The sequence below is a fragment of the Carcharodon carcharias genome, chromosome 7 (genome assembly GCF_017639515.1).
Source record: "Carcharodon carcharias isolate sCarCar2 chromosome 7, sCarCar2.pri, whole genome shotgun sequence".
Taxonomy (NCBI): domain Eukaryota; kingdom Metazoa; phylum Chordata; class Chondrichthyes; order Lamniformes; family Lamnidae; genus Carcharodon; species Carcharodon carcharias.
Window position 1 is genome coordinate 72,080,420 of NC_054473.1, and position 26,821 is coordinate 72,107,240.

Genomic DNA, 26,821 nt, shown 5'->3' on the forward strand with positions numbered 1-26,821 from the left:
CATGGCTGAGAAGTTTCTCAACCCCATTCTCCCGCCTTGTCCCTGTAACCTTTGATCCCCTTACCAATCAAGAACCTATCTATCTCAGTCTTAAATACACTCAATGACCTGGCCTCCACAGCCTTCTCTGGCAATGAATTCCATAGATTCACCACTCTCTGGCTAAAGAAGTTTCTCCTCATCTCTGTTCTAAAAGGTCTTCCCTTTACTCTGAGGCTGTGCCCTCAGGTCCTAGTCTCTCCTACTAATGGAAACATCTTCCCCATGTCCATTCTATCCAGGCCTTTCACTATTCATATCCCCCTTCATCCTTCTAAACTCCATCGAGTATAGACCCAGAGTCCTCAAAAGTTCCTCATATGTTAAGCCTTTCATTCCTGGGATCATTCCTGGGATCGTTCTCGTGAACCTCCTCTGGACCGTCTCCAGGGCCAACACATCCTTCCTAAGATACGGGGCCCAAAATTGCTCACAATATTCTAAATGTGGTCTGACCAGAGCCTTATAAAGCCTCAGCAGCACATCCCTGCTTTTATATTCTAGTCCTCTCGAAGTAAATGCCAACATTGCATTTGCCTTCCTAACTACCGACTCAACCTGCAAGTTAACCTTAACAGAATCCTGGACTAGGACTCCCAAGTCCCTTTGCACTCCAGACTTCTGAATTCTCTCCCCATTTAGAAAATAGTCTATGCCTCTATTTTTTCTACCAAAGTGCATGACCTCACACTTCCCCACGTTGTATTCCATCTGCCACTTCTTTGCCCATTCTAACTTGTCCAAATCCTTCTGCAGCCTCCCCACCTCCTAAATACTACCTGTCCCTCCACCTATCTTTGTATCATCTTCAAACATAGCCAGGATGCCCTCAGTTCCTTCGTCTAGATCATTAATGTATAAAGTGAAAAGTTGTGGTCCCAACACTGACCCCTGCGGAACTCCATAGTCACCGGCCGCCATCCTGAGAAGGACCCCCTTATTCCCACTCTCTACCTCCTGCCAGACAGCCATTCTTCTATCCATGCTAGTACCTTGCCTCTAACACCATGGGCTCTATCTTACTGAGCAGCCTCCTGTGCGGCACCTTGTCAAAGGCCTTCTGGAAGTCCAAGTAGATAACATCCATTGGCTCTCCTTCGTCTAACCTACTCGTTACCTCCTCAAAGAATTCTAACAGATTTGTCAGGCATGACCTCCCTTGATGAAACCATGCTGACTTTGCCCGATTTTATCATGCACTTCCAAGTATTCTGAAATCTCATCCTTAATAATGGACTCTATAATCTTACCAACGACCGAGGTCAGGCTAATCAGCCTGTAATTTCCCGTCTTTTGCCTCATTCCCTTCTTAAACGGGGGGGTTACATTAGCGATTTTCCAGTCCTCTGGGACTCTCCCTGACTCTAGTGGTGATCTTTCAGGAATCACTGAAGCCTCCACTATCTCTTCAGCTATCTCCTTCAGAACTCTGGGGTGTAATCCATCTTGTCCAGGTGATCTACCAACCTTCAGATCTTTCAGTTTTCCTAGCACCTTCTCCTTGGTAATAGCCACCATACTCACCTCTGCCCCCCCGACTCTCTTGAACTTTGGGGATGTTACTCGTGTCTTCCACCGTGAAGACTGACGCAAAGTACCTATTCAGTTCCTCCGCCATTTCTTTGTTCCTCACTACTACTTCTCCAGCATCATTTTCCAGCAGCCCAGTGTCCACTTTTGCCTTTCTCTTACCCTTTATATATCTAAAAGAACTCTTGCAATCTTCTTTTATATTACTGGCTAGTTTACCTTCATATTTAATCTTCTCCCTTCTTATTTCTTTTTTAGTTGTCCTCTGTTGGTCTTTGTAGGCTTCCCAATCCCCTGTTTTCCCACTGCTCTTCGCCGCATTGTATGCTTTCTCTTTAGCTTTTATGCTGTCCCTGACTTCCCTTGTCAGCCATGGTTGCCTTGTCCTCCCTTTAGTATGCTTCTTTTTTCCTAGGGATGAATTTTTGCTGTGTCTGCCAAATTACTCTCAGAAACTCCTGCCATTGCTGTTCCACTGTCTTTCCAACTACTTTTCGATATTTTATGAATAAAGTATATTTTTGCAAGAATAAGATGATTGGCACTGTTGAAATGGTCAGTGTTGAAAAAAGAATGTTGGCATTTTAATTATGAGCTTCAAAGAATAAGCGACACCAGCAACAAAGGTTACACCATATGCTGCATTGGTCCCTGCCAAGCCACTTAGTACAAGTCATGGTAGATATTTGCATTATTTAATTTTTCTTGCTACCAAGACATGAAGACTTAACTGCAGATTAATGATTTATATAAATTAATTATAATTAATGCGCGAAGTCTCTTAAAAAATCGTGACTCATGCTATTGTGACGTAATTTGGCAAAGGAATGGAACCAGGCTGTAATACTAGCAAGGAGAAACAAGATGTACAAAAGGTACATCTAATCTGGTAGCAGCAGATAGCATGAGAGTAAGAAATAGTTACAGTAATAGCTGGGGTTAAATTAAGAGGGAAAGCAATTAGGTTTACAGTGCATGTATGTAAGCAAGCAGAATAAGGTTAATAAAGTTGGTGAGCTTAAAGCACAGATAGGCATGTGAGAGAGAGGGAGAGGGAGATAGATAAAGGGAGAATTTCCTAGAAGAGTCAAGGACAGAACCTATTGAGTTAAAGCTAAGAAACAGTAGAGGTACCATTATTCTAGTTGGTCTACAGAGTACACCCAGTAGTAGGAAAGACAATGGGACAAATTTACAAGGAAATTTCAAAGAGGTGCAAAAACTATAGAGTCGTTATAACGGGGGGGGACTTCAATTATCCAAATATAGACTGGAATATTCATAGTATAAGGGCACAGAGGGAGAAGAGTTGCAGGAATGTGTGGTGGAGAGCTTTCTAGAACAGTATATTTCAGGCCCAATAAGCAGACATTGGTGGATCTGGTTCTGGGGAGTCAAGTGGATTAAGTCTCAGCTGGCGAACATTTGCTAGATAGCAATTATTCAATCATAAGGTTTAGGATATCTACAGAAAAGGGCAGAGAGCAACCTAGATTTCAACTAATTCATTTCGGGAGAGCCAACTCCAGTGAGGTGAAAACAGATCTGGCCCAGGTAGATCAGGGTCAAAGATTGACAGGCAAAACTGAAATGTAACAGTGGGCTGCCTTTAAAGGAAGAGATAGCTTGGATACAGTTGAGGTACATTCCCATGAGGCAAGCTCCCTGGATGACAAGAGATAGAGAATAAAATAAGGCAGCATGAAAAAAAAAAGGTGCGTATGACAGATGTCAGGTGGATAACATAAGTGAGAACGCAGCTTAATATAGTGTGTTTGGGGGGGGGGGGGATTGAAAAAAAATAAAGAGATGGAAAGAAAGAGAATGAAAAGAGACTGGCAGCAAACATAAAAGGGAATCCAAAGTCTTCGGTAGGCTTATAAATAGTAAAAGGCAGGGCTAGAAGTGATTAAGGACTAAACAGGGGCTTTATACATGGAGGCAAAGGGTATGGCTGAGATAGTAAATCAGTACTTTGCATCTGTCTTTACCAAGGAGGAAGGTGCTGTCAAAGTCTTGTTGAAAGAAGGGATAGTTGAAACATCAGATGGGCTAAAAATTGATAGAGGAGATATTAGAAAGGCTGAATGTACTTAACTACTTTAAGTCACCAGGGCTTGATGAAATGCATCTGAATATATTAAGGGAATTAAAGATTGAATCTGTGGAGGCACTGGCCATAATTTTCCAATCTTCCTTTGACACAGGGATGGTGCCAGAAGATTGGAAAGTTGTAACTATTACACAATTGTTCAAAAAGGGTGTAGGAATAATCCCAGCAACAACAGGTCAGTCAGTTTCTCTGGGAAAGCTTTTAGAAATGATAATCAGGTACAAAATTAACAGTCACGTGTACAAATGTAGATTTAAAAGTAAAGTCGGCATGGATTTGTTAAAGGCAAATCACATTTAACCAACCTGTTTGAATTTTTTAATTCATGAAGGTAAAGTGGTCAATGTGGTGCACATGGACATGCAAAAGGTGTTTGATAAAGCTTGTCAGCAAAGTTAGAGCTCATGAAATAAAAAAGGACATTAGCAGCATGGACAAGAAATTTACTAAGCAACAAAAAAAAACAGCAGCAATGAATGATTGTTTTTCACACTGGAGGAAGTGGCAGTCCCCAGGGCTTGGGAATGGACCATTGCTTTTCTAGGTATATATTAATGACCTGGACTTGAGTGTACAAGGCATAATTTGAGAATTTGGAGGTGACACAGAACTTGGGAGATATTGTGAAATGCAGAGGAGGATAGTGATGCACTTCAAGAGGACCTAGACAGGCTGATGGAATGGATGAACACCTAGCAGATGGAATTTAATGCAGCGAAGTGAGAGGTGATACATTTTTGGGAAGAAAAAATGAAGAGGCAACAAACAACTTCAAAGGGGGTGCAGGAGCTGAAAAACCTGGGGGTCTATGCACACAAATTGTTGAAGGTGGCAATGCAGGTTGAGAAATTAGTTCATAAGGAATGAGGGGTCCTGGCCTTAGTGGGGCACAGAGTAAAAAAGCAAGGAAGTTATGGTGAACCTTCAGAAAACATTGGCTCAACCCCAATTGGACATTTACATCCTGTTCTGGAAGCCACAGTTTAGGAAGGATGCGAAGGCATGAGAGAGAGCGCAAAGAATCCCAGAATGGTTTCAGGGATGAGGAGGAGGAACTTCAGTTACATGGATAGATTGGAGAAGCTGGGATTGTTTGCCGTAAAGAAGCTTGAGAAAAGATTTAGGAGGTGTTTAAATTATGAGGGCTCCGGACAAAGCAGATAGCTCTCAAAGCACTGCTCTCATTGGCGGAAAAGTCGAGAATCAGAGGACATTGATTTATGGTGAATGGTAAAAGAACCAAAAAGGCGACAGGAGGAAAAGCTTTTTGTAAAAAACATAGCATGTGATTAGGATCTAGAATGGAATGCCTGAATATGGCAGAGACAGATTCAATCATGGCTTTCAAAAGGGAATTGGGTCTGAGCTATGGGGAAAGGACAGGCGAGTGGGACTAGCAGTGTTGCTGTTGCAGATAACCAGCATGGACACGGTGGGCCAAATGGCTTCCTTCAGCGCTGTAATAAGTCTCTGATTCTATGACTTTTTTTATTGCATTGCTGGGCTTAACGTACAGACTGGAAAATTGAAGCATTTTTAGGTAGTGATTCATTGCAGACTAAAAGCATGGTGAGAAAGCAAAAGGAGAATCCTTTGAGTTCAGTGAAAATGTACAAAACAAGAAAAAAAGTCTAATGTTACTTTGCGCAGAAGTCAAAACATATCAGATTATGCTAAAGGAGCATCATCAGTACTTTCCTGACATGTTCGGAACCTCACTTACAGAGGTCATAGTAGAAATTCTCAAGGAAAGAGGAAGGAGAACAAGTTAAAATAAATTGTTTGGTTCAAGGTTAGCTATATAGATCCACATGCAGTTTTACTCCATGCAACAATAAAAAAACCCATAGTTTGCCCACAAAAGAGCAAAGATATCTTGTAGGAAAGTCAACCCCAATCACATTTTTACAGCTAGAGAGCTGTCAGCCAGGAGTCAAGAGAGCAGTTAGCCATCAGCAAGTAGGTAATCAATAATAAGTGGGTGGGGGTGGGGGGGGTAGCTTTACCAATATTTCAAGCTTAACTTTCAAAACCATAATATTTATGAAAAAGAGCAAGTCTAGCTTAGTTTGCTGATATCTTGGACAATCCCCTCACTTCCAAACACCCATCATTGTTAGTGCAGAAGAATTGTCAGCTGTGTTCATAAAATGCAAGAACCAACCATATGTTTAAAGTCAATTATCAGTTTTTAGATTTCACCAGTCATCCAGCTACTTACCCTCAGTTAAGATCCTACCTTCAGAGTCACATTGATGAAACAAATGTACTAAATGCAGTTTAAGCTTATTAAACCAGGCAACCAACTAGTTGCATGTCAAATGAGAGCTAGCTGCTTTGTCACCCTCCTGTGATGACAGTTCAAGAATTTGCAATGATTAATTATTGCAAGGAATTGGACCAGTCAATAATCAAAAATTCCTTTTTAAAGTAGCAAAACCTGTTGCATTTCAACAAATCCTTCCAAGGACCACCCACAGTGCTTAATTGGATGTAGAAAAATGATCCTGTGGAGTTTTACAAGGCTGTAATTAAGCAAGATCTCTAAAGACAATTGTTCTAGCAGTTAATAAGCTGCAAAAACACCCACGAACTGAATTGCAGTCTTCTCTCCACAGCATCTGTCATTTAATGCAATACACGTTCATCTGGAAAATTAAGATACTAACAGTCCAAATTATACTCAGGAGATAGACGGCTAGGACGGAACAATGAAAGTTATTACTGGAACCACAAGGGCACTCAGAATTGTACAGTACAGTGGAATATCTAAATAAGTGTTACAAATCTGGGTACACTGAAGCTGTTTAGAAGTGATCAATGGAGCAAAGATGTAAGAGTTGCATAACATGAGTTGTTACTGGATTGTGAAAACTTGAAGGTTTTCACCTCATCTACAAGGGTCAAAGCTCATTGCACAGATGTCATTCAAACCCCAAGATGGTATTTGCCATCTACTCAGAGTTAGGTTTTTAATAATCCATTTTGCTTCTCACTGCAAGGAACCATGGTTCAGCCAGAGCGAAGAAGGTCAGATTGTGTAACTCAGTGTAGAACCCATGCATGGATAATTTTTCAATAAAGGATAGGAGGAGAATGTCCCCAACAATGTTCAGGCTGTGTGGAGTGCCAAAATCATTGAACTCCTAGCTGCATGAAGCTAAGAAAGCTAATGTTTTTCAACATTAGGAAGATAAGGAGAAAGATTCATCATGTCCTATTCCATTTTGCAGGGATCTGACTCGTGGATTCAAAAGAACTGAATCATTGGGACCTCTGAAGAACCTTACTTCTCAACTCCCCTAGCCCACAGATATATATAGGTGGGAGGCCATCTCCCAATTAACACCTCTATTTCCACAACCACTACATTCAAATTAATCAGAGCTCATTTACATTATCAGCTCTATGACTCTTTTAGAGACATGAATTTCAGCATCACCAGAATTTACCCCACACACAAACATGTGCAAGCAAGCATGCACCCTTTATTTAGCTCCTGTTCAAAAGCAAGAAAACTTCCACATGCAAACCGAAGAGAGAAACTAATTACTCCAAATCTATTGGTACAAGGCTACATTTTACAGTAAAGGATGCAGTTTCCCTAAATAATATTTAAAGGTTAACAGCCAATTAAAGCTTTTATTTTGGTACCTGAAACCTTTTGAAGAGGTAGAAAGTTGCTTCACAGTATTATAATAACATCGCTATTTACCATTTTGTTTCATCAGTATAAAGGTGTTATACTACAGAAGGTATGCAAACATCTTCCTAGCCAAGATAACAGGCACACTTAATATAAGCAGCAAATTCCCTCCCTATGATGCAGCATCTGTTACAGGCGTGATAAATAGTGGTAAACATATCCACAAGGGCAACCGGTAGATAAGAACCATGATGTCAAATAGAAAGCTAAACACATTGAACAGCAGTATTTATCTATTTAGTACTCATCACATACAGTTTCTGGATAATGGGTAGCTAGAGAAAGAGAGAAAAAGGTTAAGAGGGGGCAAAAATACTTTGGAAAGCGTGGAAATAGCAAGGTAAAAAAGGAGAGAATTCCAGCTGGCAGGCCATGATACTTAAATGAGAGACCATTAATGGTAGACGGGAGAATGATAATTAGACCATTCTTCGACCAGTCAATGATTAACACTGGTAAGGAGTTTGAGGGGGAAGCAGAGATCCTGGAAAAAAAAATCATTTTTCTGCATTATAACATGAATACACATATTTATCACATTGCTGGTCATGACAGGTTCTATTTATAGCATTTTTCATTTTCAAGATAAATACAGTGCTTCACCTTTTCACAGCCCAAGAAAAAAAATCAGCTGCAGTTTTTTTCCTGACAACTCACTCATGCTGTGTACACCAACAGCAACAACCACCCAGCATCCTCCCTCCCCACCTTTCCTGGCCCATCATCTTGCAAGTTACAGAAAATAGCAGATGGCTCAGGTTGTTCCAAGTTTAATGCAACCGAAGATATGATAATGTGGCAAACAGTAAACAGAATCCACAAGAGCCAGCGCTACATCCTTAAACCAGAACCATACTTCTGAGACAACCTTGTGGGCAATTTAACAATCGGTTTCTCTAAGTCCTTGAAAAGAAAAAGGAGTCAGCTTCAGTGAAAGCTACGTCCCAGCTTCAACTGTCAGCCATGCCTCAGTGGTAGCACTGTTCTTGGAGTCAGAGATTGCAGGTTCAAGCCCCACTGCAGAGCCTTAAGCACATACACTAGGCTGAAACTCCAGTGCAGTGCTGAGAGGGTACTATATTTCAGATGACTTTGAGTCAAGCCTGTCTTTCTGCTCATGTGCACCTAAAATATTCATATAGAGAAAGGAGGAGAATTATCCCAGTTTCCCACCTAACGTTTGTCTGTGAAACAACAGAATAACTGGGTCTTCCGCTCACTGCTGTTTGTGGGACCTTGCACAAACTGGCTTGTCTTCAAGTGACTACACTTCACGTGCTTATGAATGTGCCGATAGCAAGAAAGGATTTATTGAAAGACAACATCCTTCTTTATGCAGGAGTTTAAAAATTCAATTTCTCACTGTAACACCATGTGCTTGCCAGCAATGCACAGTGATGTCGTTCTCCAAGTTATTACTGCCCCGCATTCAACAGATTTTAGAGTTTAAGTTTGCACTGACAGTTAGATGAACTTGCCACAAGCAGTGTGGAACATGGTGAAGTCATAAGTTTCTATCAGTACTCAGAAAATGGCCAATAGTTTAGTTTCCTGTTCATTTGGTCAGATTGTGGTTACCGAGGGAACAATTGTTGATGAATGTAGAATTTGCAGCATGTACTGTGATATAGAAAGTAAAATACCTTTCGTTATGCCAAAATGTAAAAAGGGAGCAATCCCTTAAAAATGGCAGGGCTGGTAATTCAGCCCCTTTAAACAAGTGCTGAAGCTGTATTAGCTGTGTGCGCAAATGGACTGAGTCCATCCACTCAAGGTCAGCTCATCTGAATACCTTTCAAGTTCTCTTGACGCCTTGCACATGAAGTACTAGGAGCTAGAGATTCAGACACCAGTGATCATCCCTGTCCTGGAATGGAACTGGGAGAACAGGAAAAAAGAACAAATTTTCTATATGGCAAGAGATGAGAAACTGTGGAGGAACATGTGGATTGAGCGCCCAGTAACAAAAATCATTAACAAAGATGCAAAAAAAAAAAAGACTACGCAACTTTGCCCTTTATGTTGAGATGATTAGTATACGCAGAAAGAAAGAGATGCTTCAATGTACAAAGCCATGGTCACACCATATCTGGAGTACAATCCCCACCCGCTTATAGCGGAAACACTCATGCGAATACAATTTCCCCACTACACATGATGGCCAGCATAACCCAATTTTGGAGATGGCAAGCAACACAGTATTGGGACTGTGCTGCATCCACAGATTGAGAAACTCCTGGCTAATATCTGGGTTGCTTATAGCTGTGTAAATCGCACTGCCTCACAATGCAACCAGGAAACAGAATCCTGACAAGTGCTATCACTGTCAAGTACATTTGATCAAATTTTAACTTTAATTTCAAATAGAAGATTTGATACTTTTTGTCTGCTTATATGTAATTTAAGCATCCCATTATTAATGAACAATATAGTGTACAATACTGTGATATTCTAAAGGGAGGTTTTATTTATATGGCAAAAACTAATCATTTGAATGGAGGCAAATGACAAAACCACTGTGCAGTGAAGAAAACAGAATAATTCAACATCTGACATCTAGTATTTGAATTTTAGAAACATCAATTAGAATGAAATATAATTAATGAGTAAACACAGCTGTTTCTGCCTGAAATAAACACAAGATGCTATAACCAGCAACTTTAAAATTGACATTCATGGTTAGCTCCTCTTAGCCAATAGAATGACTGACTATTTTACACCTAGACATTTTAAGTGGTGGGACTGTATTTTGTTTGGTTCAAGTCACTGCACTTCAGGGAGGATATACTGACTGCAGGGGAGGTCACAACAGAGATTCACTTGGGACCATAGTTAGATAGGTTAAATAATGGAGATAGATAGCATAAACTTGAGTTTTATTCTGTTAGTTTAGATGGCTGAAGAGTGATCTATAAAGGAATCAACAGAATAGATGGAGAGAAATTCTTTCCTCTGATGGAAAATCCAGAAGAGGAGTTTATATTCTTAACATTTGGGTGAGGCCATTTAGAATTGAAAGCAGTAAGCATTTATTCATCCCAAGGGTAGGGGAAATTTGGAACTCTTCCCCCCAAAAAGCTATTGATGTTGAAACAATTGAATTCTCAAGATGAAGAGGCATAGATACCATAGATGTTGGCGTATAAGTCAACCTTTGAAGCCTCCACAAATCCATTCAAAAACAAGGGTTGACTTTTACAGAGTATAAAAGTGAACTGCCAGCATGGGTAGTAACCATATTTGTCAATTGTGGGGTCTGCTATGTGGACGTGTCTTAAACTCCTATGCATCTTTGCCACACAGTCCATATCACCTGCTTGAACACTTGCACTCACTTATAAAGTATTGCTAAGTAAAACATCCAGTTGGGGTGGAAAAATTGAGGCTGTCTATAATGCAAATATAGCATGTCATGGGTGAAAAGGGTGGGGGAGGTCAACTTATTCCCAGAGTTTAAGCAAAAACATGATTTTTGGGGGTCTGGAAAGATACACTAGCTCAACTTATAAGCTGCAATCAGCCGGGAGAACAAGTAATATGGAGTAAAGATGGGTGGAGTCTATTATTAATGAAGTAGTGATAGGGCATTTAGAAAATCATGATAAAATCATGTTGACTCAACATGATTTTATGAAAGGGAAGTAGCTAGACAAACTTATTAGAGTTCTTTGAGGATGTAACAAGTAGAGTGGATAAAGGGGAAAACAGTAGATGTAGTCTATTTGGATTTCTAAAGACATTCAATAAGATGCCACATAAAAGGTTACTACACAAGATAGAAGCTTATGGTGTTGGGAGTAATATATTAGCATGAATAAAGGATTGGCTAACTAACGGGATAGGTCATTTTCAGATTGGCAAACTAACTAGTGAAGTGCACCACGGATCAGTGGTGGGACCTGAACTATTTACAATCATTTTATATTAGTGACTTGGATGAAAGGGCTGACTGTGTTGTAGCCAAACTTGCTGACAATACAAAGATCGGTGGGAAAGCAAGTTGAAGAGGATACAAAGTCTGCAAAGTGATCTCGACAGGTTAAGTGAGTGGGCAAAAGCTTGGCAGATGGATTAAAACGTGGGAAAATTGAGGTTGTCCACTTTGGCAGGAAGAACCGAAAAGCAGATTATTTAAATGGAGATTGTAGAATGCTACAGTAGAGGAAACTGGGTACATGAATCATAAAAAGTCAGTTTACTATACAGCAAGTAATTAGGAAGGCAAACAGAATTTTATGTTCTATTCCCCTTGCAATAAAGGCTAACAGTCGGGAAGTGTTGCTGCAGCTGCACAAGACATTGGTGAGGCCGCACGTGGAGTACTGTGTACAGTGTTAATCTTCTTACAAGGAGAGGTATACTTGCATTGGAAGCAGTTCAGAAAAGTTCACTAGGCTGATTCCAGGGATGATGGGTTGTCTTATGAGGAAAGGTTGAGCAGTTTGGGTCTATACTCATTGGAGTTCATAAGAATGAGGTGATCTTATGAAATATTACATTCTGAGGGGGCTTGAGAGGGTAAATGCTGGGAGGAATTTTCTCCCATTGGGGAATACATAACTCAGGGGTGGGGGTGGAGATACAGTTTAAAAATCATGGGTCTCCCATTTAAGACAGATGAGGAGGAATTTCTCCTCTCAGAAGATCATTAATCTTTGGAATTCTCTAATCCAGAGAGCTGTGGAGGCTGGATCATTGAATATATTCAAGGCTGAGATAGATAGATTTTTGACTGGCAAAGGAGTCTGTGATTATGTGGGGCAGGCAGGAAAGTGGAGTTGAAGTCACAATCAGACCAGTCATGATCTTGTTGAATGGTGGAGGAGCCGAAAGGCTCCTCCACCATTCATGCCTAAAGACATGCCAGGTTACAAATACACAGTTGGGTCTGACCAATACAAAGAAAGTGTGATTGAAGGCCACAGGGACAAACTAACCTTCAGGCAAGAAGTAGGTGAATCCTATTGGTACAAGTAGGTCTCAGGAGACGAAATGATAATGTGGAATATCAGGTACAGAAATTCAGAATTTCCTTTTAATAAATGCATTTCTAAAAACACTATTGACATAGCAATAATGTACTCAGCAGATTCAGAAATCACCTACCAAATCCATTACCTACACAACCTAAAAAAGGACAAGTCTCACATCATTCAGGCTCAAAAATATATTGCCATCCCTTCATTGTCACAGATCATTGGATCTGTGCTATGGCCTCAACTATTTATACAAGTGCCAGGAATCTAACCATCTCCCCCTGACATTCGATGGCATTACTATCTCTGAATCCACCGCTAACATCATCCTGAGGACTAACATTGACCAGAAACTGAACTGGACCAGCCATATAAATACTGTGGCTACAAGAACAAGCTAGAGGCAGGGACTTCTACAGCGAATAACTCGCCTCCTGACTCCCCAAAGCCTGTTCGCCATCTACAAGGCACAAGTCAGGAGTGTGATGGAATAGTCTCCATTTGCCTGCATGAGTGCAGGTCCAACACTCGAAGTTCAATACCAACCAGCCCACTTGATTGGCATCCCACCCACCACCTTAAATATTCATTCCCTCCCACATTAGCAAACAGTTGCAGCAGTGTGTACCATCTACAAGACGCAGTGCAGCAACTCACCAAAGCTCTTTCAACAGCACCTTCCAAAATCACAAACTCTATCAGCTAGAAGAACAAGGGCATCAGGTGTATGGGAACACCACCACCCACCTGGAAGTTCCCCTCCAAGCCATACACCATCCTGACTTTGAACTATAATCACCATCCCTTCACTGTCACTGGGTTAAAATCCTGAAACTCACTCCTTAACTGCACTGTATGTGTACCTACGTCAAATAAACTTCAGTGGTTCAAGGCAGCAGCTCACCATCACCTTCTCAAGGGCAATTAGGGATGGGCAATAAATGCTGGCCTAGCCAGTGATGTCCACATCTTGTGAAAGAATACCAAGTGCTAGAGGAGGATGGTGTGGTCAACTGTGTCTCAAATCTGCAAGCAGGTCTAGAAGGCCATGGAGGGATAGTTTAACTTTGTCACAGTCATTCACGATATCATTTGTGATTTTGATAAGAGTTGTTTCAATACTGTGACAGGAGTGGAAACATGATTGAAGGGATACAAACATGGACTTCTGGGAAATCCGGGCATGATTTCAGAGGCGACAACATGTTCAAGGACTTGAGAGTGGAAAGGGAAGTCGGAGAAGTGGTGGTAGCTTGCAGGGGTTCCAGAAGATGGCTCTCCAGCACTTTTCCAAGGGCAACTAGGAATGGGCAATAAACACTGGCAGTGCTTTCACAATCTATATTTCAAGCGAATCAATAAGCCTAAGTTGCTTACTTCAACCAGTGATAAAAGTGCAACTTTAAAAAAAAATTATCACACAACTGACAGATTTAATAATGTGCAAGGCACAAGACTGATAATTATAGACAATTTACAGTTTTATTGGATTTTTAACATAACAAATATGCACCTAGAGAAGAATAAGCCAGCACCTTTTCAGTCTATGGGGGTGTTCCACATTTCTGCACTGTTGCTTCTTTCCAGGGACACAGAGGTGGAACAGTCAGGGTAATGGTTTTCAAACTGGGGTGCATAGAGACTTTAAAGGAGGCCAGCAAGTGTTCACAGGGCAGGGTGATATGGGCAGCCGGAGGCCAGAATGATGCGGGCTGGCAGCAGGGTACAGCCACCACATAGCCAAGCCACTCTGTGCTGTACATCTCACCTGGGAGGGGAGTGCGCACAGAGGACCATTCAGAGCATGCCCCCTAAATGTGTTTCACCGTGCATGGCCTTTTTGTTTAAATGCATATATCTTGGAGGGGACAATTTGTGAGGGGCCTACGCAGTACCTTCTGGGTTGCTGCCCAGATTATAGCGGTACAAAGAGCACTACATGTTAGTAAATACTTGTTTTTCTAAAAGCTTTATTGCTTTCATATTGTGATTATGACATTGTTTTATCATTTAGACAGTGGGGAGGGTTGTCTGTGGTTACTAATCCATTTGCAAAGTGGTCCTTCAACCAACAAAGTTTAAGGATCACAGAGTTAGAGAAGGTAACTGAAGGCATGGTCAGAGGTTGCTTATGAAGAGAATGGGAAGGAGGAATGAAGTTAGAGGAATCAGGAACAATGTCCAAAAACATGTTCAAAAGGAACAGCTTGCCAGCTTTTGCAGAGTTCACATATTTTCTGAATTACTTCAAATGAGATAGCCCTTTTTCTGATTAGAGAGGCAAACATTTTGTACAAAAGGTGGGTATTATATAAACATAATTCAGGGCCAAAGTGGTATCTTAGATTAATTTCAATCATCTTCCCCCCAGACTCCAAGTTGCCATGGACTTTTATATGTGTTTTCTTGCCTCTCCTAAGAGATCACATAACTCTTAGATGGGATGTGGAGTGTATGTATTGTGTGGACGAGGCTAAGGGGAGCAGAGGGTCTATTCCTGTCCATTAATCTTCACTTGAAGTTATAAACATGCGAACAATTCCAGCATTGTTACCAGGATTTCAATGAAGTGGAACTGTTGAATGCATAAACTCTATACTCTAACTATACCAAAAACATCAAAAAGGGCATGATTGGAGTGTTTTGGTGATTCTAACATGGGTTGTGCCTTTTCGGCTGTAAAGACTTGGGTGACGTGCTGCTTGTTATAGGTCAGTCACAAGTGGGAGGAGCAACAAATTAAAGGCAAATCGCTGCAACATTGAATTTTGTTATTTTACACAACAATAATGAATTCCATGTTGTAAATGCCACAAATAAAGGCCTGTCTTCAGGAAGGCCACAAATAAAATACTGTACAAAGAGCAGAAGTGAAAGAAATTTCACCTTCAGCTGTTCATAGTGTTTGAGTGCAATGAATAAGTTCTTCCCATGTCTACAGCATTATCCCAGTGAGAATTCAAGGTCTTTTTGTTTCTTAAGTAGTTTCCTGAACCCACTGATCTTTCCCACACATTTCTCAGCACCAAGATCAACATCTTCCCATAAACCATAGTACAACATTCAATTGCCCAATCATTCTTATTTACACTTTACTCTCAAATCAAGATCTCCAAGAGTGGTCCCACTATGTCACTAGCAGATGCAGCAGTACTAGCATACTAAAGATAGAAGAGCACTTTGTACGCTAACAGAATTCTGAATACCGCAGTGCTGAATAATTGGCTATTAAACAGGCCTTTCCAAAGTGAGATTAATTATTCAAATTCTATCATTATAGCACCAATTTGAAACCAATTTCAGTACAACATTTAAAAGAACTACTCTCAAAGGATCTGGGAAAATAGTATCAAGAATAGCATGAAGTAGGCCAATTGGCCACTGTTCAGAGATTAATCCACATTAAAAGGTACTTCTACACTGTACTTAGAATGGTTAGAACACTTGATCCTGATTTCAGAGTGTGATGTCTGTGCATCGCTGTTTAAACTGTGTCCCTAGGGGCCCATACAAAACCAATGATCAGACTAGCTTCCCACATGGCATTACTAAGATCATCCCTCCTGTCCCAAAGGTAGGCTCATATTTTAATGGATCTTTCAAACTGGGCTTGTTTACACTAGAGTACAGCTTATGGAGGGAGATCCAGATATCTGTAGTTGGCTACATATTTTGATAAGGCCCTCTCTATGCAATGGTAGGGTATGTTTTTGGGGTGAATGAAGCATCAGTATGTGCATTTAATTAAATTTGCTATTCCATTTACTGATCAATTTTTGGACTCAAATATATGCCAATATATCATTGCCAGAAGTGCCTATATGAGGAGCCTTGAAATTACTTGAGACAGAACAGAACAAATGGCTTTTTCTCACTATACAATTGACATGATGACCCATCTAAAATGAAGCTATTTATGCCCCTGCTATAATGAAGAGAGAGAAGGTTGACATGTTATTCCACTTCAAATACTATCATTCACAGTAATAGTTTGAGACTATAAATCATTAAACCAGCAGCCACATTATGCCAACATAATTGAAACAAGGCATTTGCAAGCATGTTGGTGATCCATACAAGTACAATAAAAACCATCTCATTCTCAAAAAACATACTTCCAGACATCATGTATAATAGTGGAGGATGGGAGGCAAAAGAGAGAATGCATCATAAGTAAGTTCACCTACTGGATCTACCCCACCCAAGTCGTTCCTCGAAACCAATGGCTTAATGGGGAATTAGTGCTGTTAGTGTCCTGATTGCCCAGCCTCAGGTAATCCAGCAAGTTTACTCTGGGGCACTAACAACCCATTCAACCAAAAATAAAACCATGTTAAACCAACAGTCTCGAAACTGAAATTAATTTAAGGCTATCTAGCCTAGGTTAAAAAATAATCACAGAGCACTAACAACAGTATCAGAATATACACTTCACTACAATGTTCTTTCATGGTTGTTACTAACTGTAGGTTTTACAATTCTGGTATCCAACTTAGCTAAAGAAAAACAAAGATCAGGCTCATTTCGTACTGTTGCCAAAGGTTTACAATCAGTGTTTTGCTCACCCAGTTTGCTGCAGCAGCAACATTCATTCTTGTTGAAATTCACGAATTCTGACTATAAAAGGCCCATAGAATATGTGATCTCACAGACATCATTTAAACCACAGTCATTTTGAAATGCAAATTATTTCATGATCCTACAATGTTGGATTATTGAAATCAAGGCCACTTAAATTAGTGGCAAACAAATCCATCACTACTGTAGCAGGATGAATTTATTACATATTGGACATGTTTACAAGTTAGCTCATTTTACTGCACTTCCCATGGCTTCTCAGAACTGGGAATTCACTCACCTCTGAATTTCTTAGGTGGGTTGTTCAAGTCTCCAGCATCTGGTTGCACCACACATCGGTCATCCACAAGTCTTTCAAAGAAATACAGAAAAGATGGTTAAACAAATCTCAAGACATCTCCATTTTTTATTACTGACTTTTTTTCATTTTGTTCATTTCTTTTTCTTTTCCTCTCTACTGTAATCAATATTATTCCTAACTCTACTGAAGCCTTTACCGATGCTACAGACTGTACAAAGAATGAGACCAGGGCAGACTCTCATTCCCACCTCCTATTGTCCACCTGCCAATTCTACATTTCATTGCTGAATGCTTTTACTCAGTATTATCTCATGAAACCAGTCTGCTTAACATTGGTAGTCGGGAAATGATGGAATCCCTACTAAAGGAAAAAACAAAAGATCTAGAAACAATATAGGGAAAATCTTGCTTGACCAAATTTATTCAATTATTTTGAGGTGATAACAGAGAGAAAGTAAACATTGGTAATGCAGAAATCTATCTAGATTTCCAAAAGGCCTTCAATAAGGTGTCACATAATAGACTAATTTAAATGTCAGCAAATTTGGAATCAGGGGATAAGTGGCACTGAATGTATGACCAACTGACTTCAAGACAGAAAGCAAAGTGGGAATAAAGGGTAGTTATTCAGAGTGGCAGAAGGTGGGAAGTCGTGTTCCACAAGGATCAGTGTTAGGACCACTACTGTTCACTACTTACATTAACAAGTTGGACTTTGGAATAAAAAACAATTTCTAAATTTGTTGATGACATCAAATTGGGGAGCATAGTTAATACCGAGGATTACTGCAACAAATCAAAGGAGGACATTAACAAGCTTGCAGAATGGGTAAATAATTGGCAAATGAAGTTCAGCACAGACAAACGTGAGGTAGTACATTTTGGTAAGAAGAATTGGGAGGTCACTTATTATGTGGAAGGTGCATGTCTAGGTGGGGTAGAGAAACAAAAGGATCTCAAGAGTATAAATATACCAATCACTGAAAGTTGCACCATGGTTTTGCAAGGCTATAAAAAAAAAAGCAAACTAAGCCTAGCTGCTGGCATTGACTGGTTAAGCCAAACAGCCTGTTTCTAGTGTATATTCTAAGAAATTGTGAGCAGTCATAAAAGCAGTTGTTCCCTATTCACGGCATATTTGATTTTGGAATTCTTGTGTTTCTTCTCCTTAAAATATTTAAGTACCTTGAGACATGTCTCTTTATTAAAATGTGCCTTATAAATGCAAATGATTGCTGCTGTTGTTTCTTCTTAGTGAGGAGACATTTGATTGCCTTAAATAATCTTCACAACTCAATGATCAAAATCTGGAATCCACCCTGCTAATTTTGGTGAATCTTTCCAAAAAAGTGAACAAAACTGGATACAACGCTAATCTGCAGCCAACAACAGTGGGACCACAAAGTCATCATTCACCCTTCCCCAGCAGAAAATCCAATTGAAGCTGCTTCATATCTAATATAGCCTCGCCAATGATCTAATGTATGAAGTTTCTTCCAATCTACTTTCAATAGGCCATTGATATTTTTGGGGGGGGGGGGGTTGTGGGGATGGCATGGGGGTGGACCAGTCAGAGAAAATCATTTGGCAAGATTGCTAAACTTAGTGCCCAAGCAGAGACAGACATGCAGAACTAAAATTTGTTGGCATTAGAAAAAAAAACAGATGTAATCTAGGTCAGCCAAGAAGATTAGCGAACTTAAATGTAAGAGATAAACATTCCTTAGAAAATTAAAGGCATTAGGTCATGATTGTGATGGACTGGACAGTAAAAAAGTTAAAGCTTTGACAGTGCAAATCAAATGACCTTTTCTCATTCCATATTTCCGATACTAATTCCAATACTAATAAGCAGTTTTAACGATTATCTTCCTCATTGATCAATTGCAGTTAATATGCTTTATTACATAAACCTATTTGGAAAAGTAGCTGAATCAATATCTTAAGATATTTATGTAATAAAAACAAAATGCTGCGAATGTTGGAAATCCAAAATAAAACAGCAAGTGCTGGAAAAACTCAGCAGGTCTGGCAGCATCTGTGGAGAGAGAAACAGAGTTTATGTTTGAGTTCAATGACTCTTCTTTGAATTCGAGGCTTATGTCCCAAGGAAGAGTCACACAGGACTCAAAATGTTAACTCTGTTTCTCTCTCCACAGATGCTGCCAGACCTGAGTTTTTCCAGTACTTGCTGTTTTTAAATCAGAGACAATTATCTGGTCAACACCATTCACAAGTTGATGTTGTTATTTGAACAAACAGTGTCACGAATAAACTTTGGGGAGGGGGGGTAGGAAAGAAAGACAAACTTGTTGAATAACAGGCTGCAGCAAACACAGGGAATCCAATTCTAATTTTTGTATTCCACTTCCCAAAAAATGGTGTTCCAGAAGGTATTAGTTGACATGGCAGAAAACATTATGCAAACTATTTAAAGGCCTCCTAACATATAGACATTAGAAGTAAAAGTGCTAGGGCTTTTCGAAAAGCAATAATTTCATTTCCAGGTCTACCCAACCCTCAAAAGGAATCCACACCCAAGAGATTGGGGGACAAGCAACACACCCTACCCCTCTAACGTCACACCTAACTGCATCAAGGACAAAAACAATATCTGTGAACTAACAGCAGACCAATCAGCATCTGTAGAGTGAACAAGCAGTCAACATTTCAAATTCTTACCTTTCATCAGTAGCACTGTAATATGTTTAATCATGGGAATGGATAAGCATCTCCCACTCAGATATTTCCTCAGAGACATGAATTTCCCAAACCCCTTCCCTTCTCTCCTTAAAACACTGACTCAAAGCAATGCAGTTATACTGACATCCCATCTAACTGGCCAATATTAATGGTATGCCAGTCTAGACAGGAAGTATTTACTAAGCTATTTGACCTGCACGACTAAGTGTAGTACTAAAATCTGACTTGACGAGCAAGTAAAATCGGGATGAAATCTAGGTGAGCCAAGGAGGTTCGTTAATTTAAAAGTAGAGATAAACTTTCCTTAGGAAATAAGGCACATTAGAAAGAGCTGTGATGGATTGCCCAAAAATAGTTAAAACCTTAGTAGAGAGAGGTGGCATGATTTACGGAGAGAATTTCAATGTCTCATGCTGAGACAGCTGAAGGCATAGCTGCCAATGGTGGGACAAAGGGAGTCGGAGATGCACAAGAGGCCAGAGATGAAGAAAAACAGAGTTCTTGAAGAGTTATAGTCATGTGTTTTCCCAAAAAGGGGTCATTAAGGAAAAATCAAGAGCTGCAGCCTTCTTTGAAGATTTGGCCTTTTATCAGCCAAAGGTCATTGATGCCATTTCCATTGAGCATTATTGGCCCAATGAAAAATCAGGTAACGAAGCACAGAACAAACAGATGCCCAAAGTCAATGCACTTGGAGGAAGACTGAAAGGTGAAATTACACACGCAAGCAGGGAAGTGAATGGTCCCTTTGCCACAGGTGCGTGACAGAATGTTTTATTATATGCTATACCTAAGAAAGCAAAATAAATGCAGATAACCAGCATTGGTACACTGAGGAGCAGGCAGTTGAGATGGGTTGTCTATGGTTTAAGCTTTACCATTGTACCACAATGAGTGAAAAATATTCAAAGCAGATGTCTATTACTATGCTTCTGGTTTCAGCTCCCATTGCAGGTAGAGATATGGGAACATCGTTCAGGAGTGCAAGAGAAAGCTGCTTAAAACGAGTAAAAAACAAACTGGCAGCAATCCTTCAGTAAGACAACACTCCAGCTGATCTGTAGTGTGAATGTCATGATTAGTTCTCAACACATTTAATTGCAACTCTAGAGCCCCACTGAGCAAATATTTACCAAGTTCCAACGTATTTATGAGTACAACCCTTCCCATGTGCAGCACTAAAGAACGTTAGTGTTGGGTATTAACTCGCGTTTTAATTGGCAAGATCCTTTTGAACAAATATTGCCCATGTTTAGTTTTACGTTAATTCACTCAACATAAACCACCGCATTGGCTAATTAAGTAACAGTTCTCTTTGCTTTTGTAACATCACATCTTAAATTAATTGTTCCAGTTCTATAAATTGGGCCAATGAGAGAACCAAGTATACAACTGATGGTATTACATCAAGAGATCAATTTTTTCAGAGCAAGAAAGCCAGACTTCACTAAATGGTATTGAAGCTTGGCATACAGGATTTCCTAAACCCAGTGGCTCTCGTCAGTTTCACTCCCGGGGTGAGTCCAAGAAATCTACCGGAGCGTGTTCACCTTATACTTACCCTAAAGTACTGATGAATCCGTTGACAGATCCTTCCGAGTATAAGGAGACTATATCCCCAATGTGAAGAAAACTCGACATCTTGTCAGACATCTCTCATCCCTTTCTCTCGGCTACCAAGTCAAGCACAAATTATATCTCCAGCCCTGTGATAAGACAGATAAGAAAAGTTCACATATCAAAAGAGAATAATGATCATGTTAAAAATATTACAAAATTATGCACTTATGTCATTACAGGTAGAAAAAAATCAACGCCTTTAAAACATATCCCAAAACAGCTCCGCAAACATTCAGTGAGTTTAACCATCATAAAGGTAATTAAAAACTCCAAACTCAGAACGATAGCAGTGCGGGGAGCGACACTGCACACAGTGACCGCTACATTTATCGACTTACGATGCAGGCATCAGCCAGAGACACAAGTTACAACAGAAATCGCAGGATGCAAAAACATAAATCGCTGCTTCAAACCTGAGCCAAAGGGTGTGCATTCATTTTATCTCAGCCATTCGTTTATATAAATTTTTAGACCCGCAATCCGCTTTAAAGTTACAAGTTTAGGAAGTTTACCTTCAAAAAAAATGAATGAAAACCACAGCAGATTTATTTCTTATTTTAGGTTCTGCTTCATTCTGTCTTGCTTGACTTTTAAGTTGATTTGAAGTTAAAACAACATACGATATGTTAAGACCACCGACCTTAAGGGAAGAGTTGAAGCCAAGAGGAGTCCGAGCGGATAGTGGTGTGAAAGTAATATCTAGGTAGTCTAAAGGAAGTCCATGGTTGCTCGTCTTTTCTTTGACCCCTTCCAGTAAGACAGTTCCCGTTAGATAACACTGCTCTCTGCCAGCCCTTCTCTAGCAGTAGCAGCAGCAGCTGTTGCAGCTCCTTCGCCTATCAGAGAACCACTACAGCCCACCGTGCACACTGGGAGTTGTAGTCCCACCCACCGCTCCGCACTGAGGTCTGGGCGGCACGGGGACTACAACACCCAGCGTGCCCGGGAGACCCGCCCGCGCAGCCAACCCAGCCGAGCTCCACCCCCTCATGGTCATTGTGAGGTCAGTGACGAACATTCCTGAGCTCTCCAATTAGCTCGCCCGCTAGTCAATCATTGCTCCCGCCCCACCCCCTTTCCAGCGCTTCAAAAGTTTCCGCGAGGGACCGAACTTTTATCAGCGACAGTTTTACTGCCTGCATTTGGGTCCAAAAGTTGATGTCGTTTTATTTCCCTTTTTGGCAGCACAATTCTTTGAAAATGTTCACTGCTTTAAAAATATATAAAAGGGGAACACGTGAGAGCAAGCCCTTATCTAGCCGTACAGGGTTAAATATTTTTCAATTCTTTCAGGAATCAGCATAAAACACATAGTATGAATTATATTAGTCATTTTAATGGCGGGGGGGGGGGGGGGTTGGATGTGGTGTCCAAGCAACTATGTTTTTTGACCCTTAATAAAAACCCATACTTGAATCTCCAAACTAAACCATTGAGACTCGACACAAGCAGAATTAAACGAAAGAGTCTTAACTCCTGGAGGTCCTGTTAACCATGCTGAGTGGTCAGTCATCAAAAAACACCTCAGAGTACTGCAATCTTACCTGGTATGCTGGTATTCTGTCCCTCGATATGCTACCTTTGTGCCACTTCATTTCTCGCCCCCGCCACCCCCGGAGACCTATTTACCTCCCAACACCCAAGGAAGATAGTCACCAGTTGGTTAATGCAATTGACCATAGGGCTTGAGCCCTCACTAACCAAACAACCCATGCCAGGTGATCCTTAAGGTTAATCACCTTGAAATGTGAATGAATAGAATTAGTTCCACCAGTGGGAAGTGTAAACGCAAACACCAACTCTAAAACCCAGCCCTGAATATTGGAACACAAGTTCCCATATCTACCATCCAGGTATCACGAAGCTGTTGATGCCTCAGATGAATTTTAATTGACATATACCTTCCATGATTGAAGGATCTATTGTGATATGCCAGTTACTGTGAAGCTCTGGACATGCACGTTCAATGTCAGGTATTAGGTTTACTTACCAACATCTGCTTAATTTAGGTCCTCATGCAAGGAGCATTAGAAAAAGGACTTGCCTGTCATGAGACCAATTTACACTTCTGGGACAAGTTGTTGTGTCAGTCTTTCCTGCAGCAGTTTCTCCTTTGTTCTATTATCTACTTCATGGCTCGACTCTGGGTGACACATATGGACTGAAGCAAGCATTGAGTGCCAAGCAGATCTGAATAATAATGGGCATCTGGACACATGTCTTTTCTGCCCCAAGCAAGGCTTTGGGACATTTAGTGAAAAAAGATTAAAGTGCCCCATCTTCTCTCAGCACTGGTATGAGGAATTGCATTCAGTCTAAACTTGGTTCACATTGGTACCTCGTAAATGTCAACAATCGAATCACCCTTTTACCTTGCCAATGAGTACTTTCAAGACTTCCTCTTGAACCATAAAAAGCCATAAAAGCCAGGTTTTGTGTAGCCACCACCATATCTCAATGTTGAACTGAATTGTCCACAACATTGAGAGATCTGTTGGTGAGTCTGATAAGAGAACAACATAATCCATGAAAAAGATCGTTGCAATTTGCTTCAACCCGTTGGCCAATTTAAATGTTTCCATATTTTGCTTTGTTACGTTACTAAAAACAGAGTGTCCACTAACTCAGTGGCAGTATTCCCACCTTGAAGTCAGAAGACTTAGGTTTGGGCCCCAACTCCAGCCAGCCCCAGCAAGCAGACACTGAAGTGCTGAGTTGGCAGCCAGTGGGGGCCTTCCCATCATAAAGGGTAGCAGCACAGATAAGGGAACAAACAAAGTAGGAGCACATGTAGGCCAAGTGGCCTCTTGAGTCTGCTCCGCCATTCAATAAGATCTGATCTGAATGTAACCTCAACCCCACATCCCTGACTACCCCTGATAACCTGTCACCCCCTTGTTAATCATGAATCTGTCTAGCTCTGCCTTAAACATATTCAAAGACTCTGCTTCTGCTGCCTCTGAGGAAGAGAGTTCCAAGACTCACAACCATCACAACCAGATAAAAACCATGAGGAAAGCAACAGGAATCCATTTCAATCATGTATCCCTCATAAGTATCTCATGTATGAGATTTGACTTCAAACCTGCCTTAGGGGAGAACACAATGCATGGACTTTACTAAGCCTGACACAAAGCCATATGTTTATTGGCAGTATAAAAATAATTACATGCGTTCTTATAAGTCTTATTACATTGTCTTTTCATCTTTGTATTGTATATTCTCAGATAAACTCAATCTTCAAATCTTCCTTTTGTTATTAATCACACTGTTGGAAAATACTACAATCAGAAAATATAGATTTTGTTGCAGGTCTATCCAATTTCTGTGGCACAGTTATGTTTTCCAAATACATTTGCACATTATAGAAAGTCTAAGCAACATTTAATTGAAAAAAACAAGATTAAAATGTTAACTCACTATAATTATTATTAATGAAATTATTGCAATAAAATGTTGATACATTTAAAATATGAACAGCAGCAATTAAGAAAAGCCTTTTTAAAAATAAACCTTAAAACAAATTCCCTTACTCAAAGAATATCACAAATAATTTAGATGCAATATATAATCCTATTAAACGCCAATATTTACCAAGGTGAACCAATAAGACATATCCAGCCACCAAAAAAAACTAACCTTGAACAAAAGAACAAAAATAACACAGCAGTAGCCAGAAAGATGTCAAAGCAGCAGGGTATCCACAGCTCTCCGTGAAGTCCTCCAAATCTCTGGGGCTGTGACTGGATGAACACTGCACGTTGTGACCTTCTTGTTCTTCCCTGCTGCTTGTCGTCAAAATGTAAACCGATCGGTTTGACTGGCTAGTTTATGTCATGTGATATTCGGCGACCGGAAGAGAAGCTAATGTCGGCCATTTTTGATGTTTGTTTGATATAAATCTGCGGACTTTTGTTTTCACTAAAATCTGCAAAACAGAAAAAAAGGAGGACAGAGACAGGAGCAGCAGCAGGTTCCCTGGACTATGCCTGTGACAGGGCGGGGTGCGGCTGCGGAATGTCGGAGGATTCGGGGCCCTGATTGATCCACGAGGAAACGGCGGTGATGAATCTGACAGGGACGGCGACGTTGCCGGTCAGCTGATCGATCACATGATCTATGGCCAAGATGGCTTTGCCTAGTTTGAGGTGTTTGGGCGGGAGAGATTTTCTATTTTATTTCTATCCCACACTGATTGCCCTCTTCGTCGGGCTGAGTCCCACATTTGCTACAAGTCCGTCACCGAAGGACAGCGGCTCATCCTCTGGCTGCGGCTGTACCAGTCGCCGGGAAGCTGTTGGCCATTTCCCTGATACTCCAAGTGATAGCATCTCCTTGGCGAAACAGGCAGCTGCCAAATACTCCAAGGAGGCCAACGTTGTAGGTCAAGAGATCGCGGAGGACCACAGGCCACACCTAGAAAGGCGCACTAATCAGGTAGACAACTTATCTAACCTTCTTGCGAACATACGAATTAGGAACAGAAGTAGGCTACTCGGCCCTATGATGTGAATAAGATCATGGCTGATCTGACTGTAACCTCAACTCCACATTCCCACCTACCCCCGATAACCTTTCACCCCCTTATCTGCCTTAAAAATATTTGAAGACTCTGCTTCCACATCCTTTTGAAGAAGAGAGCTCCTAAGATTCGCGATCCTCTGAGAGGTAAAATTTCTCCTCACCTCTGTCTTAAATGGGCGACTCCTTATTTGTAAAAGGTGACCTAACTTAACCTAACCTGTTTGCTAACTACCAACACTGTTACTTCAAATAATCTTGCTCGCATCATATGCACATAGGACTTGGGAACAGGAGTAGAGCATTCGAGCCTCCTTTGCCTTTCCATAAGATCATGCTGATCTGGTTGTGGTCCCAACTCCACTTTGCTGTTTACTCCCTTCTGCACCTCCATACGTCAACAGGTAATGTATCAATGGAGTATACACATATACATGATAGTGTGATCTGAAAAGGTGTTTCTAGCTTGTAAAAATTTAGTTACAGTATCAGACACTTGTTAGTACAGGTACCCAAAAATTTAACAGGCTCTTATTAGATAAGTGAAAGAAAGCCTTTCATCTCTATAGTGCCTTTCCTAATCTCCGGCTGACCCAGAGTCCTTCACAGTCCTAAAGTACTTTTGAAGTCAAGTAGCTATTGCATTGGAGGAAAGTGCAACTTTGGAAAGGTTTGATTAGCTAATTTCTGTTGCCCTTTGGACACAAGTTTAAACAAGGATGTGAATATATGAA

General features: G+C 40.6%; 2 protein-coding genes across 8 annotated transcripts in view; one reads left to right on the forward strand and one right to left on the reverse strand.

The window, feature by feature from the left end:
- Window positions 1–25,426, reverse strand: part of itpr1b (inositol 1,4,5-trisphosphate receptor, type 1b) — a 492,964-nt gene extending 467,538 nt beyond the window's left edge. For 4 of the 6 annotated variants that reach the window (XM_041191131.1, XM_041191128.1, XM_041191127.1 and 1 more), the window contains exons 1-3: window positions 22,207–22,376; window positions 21,508–21,652; window positions 17,223–17,293 (exon numbers count right to left, since the gene is read on the reverse strand). In XM_041191131.1, coding sequence (XP_041047065.1) covers window positions 17,223–17,293; window positions 21,508–21,599 — 163 coding nt within the window. In that variant the 5' untranslated portion in view covers window positions 21,600–21,652; window positions 22,207–22,376. The other 2 variants (XM_041191125.1, XM_041191126.1) reach the window with 2 other exon arrangements.
- Window positions 25,427–25,682: 256 nt separating this feature from the next.
- The window catches only part of sumf1 (sulfatase modifying factor 1), a 141,696-nt gene continuing 140,557 nt past the window's right edge, over window positions 25,683–26,821 (forward strand). For both annotated transcript variants that reach the window (XM_041191133.1, XM_041191134.1), the window contains exon 1: window positions 25,683–26,003. In XM_041191133.1, coding sequence (XP_041047067.1) covers window positions 25,686–26,003 — 318 coding nt within the window. In that variant the 5' untranslated portion in view covers window positions 25,683–25,685. The remainder of the gene's footprint in view (window positions 26,004–26,821) is intronic.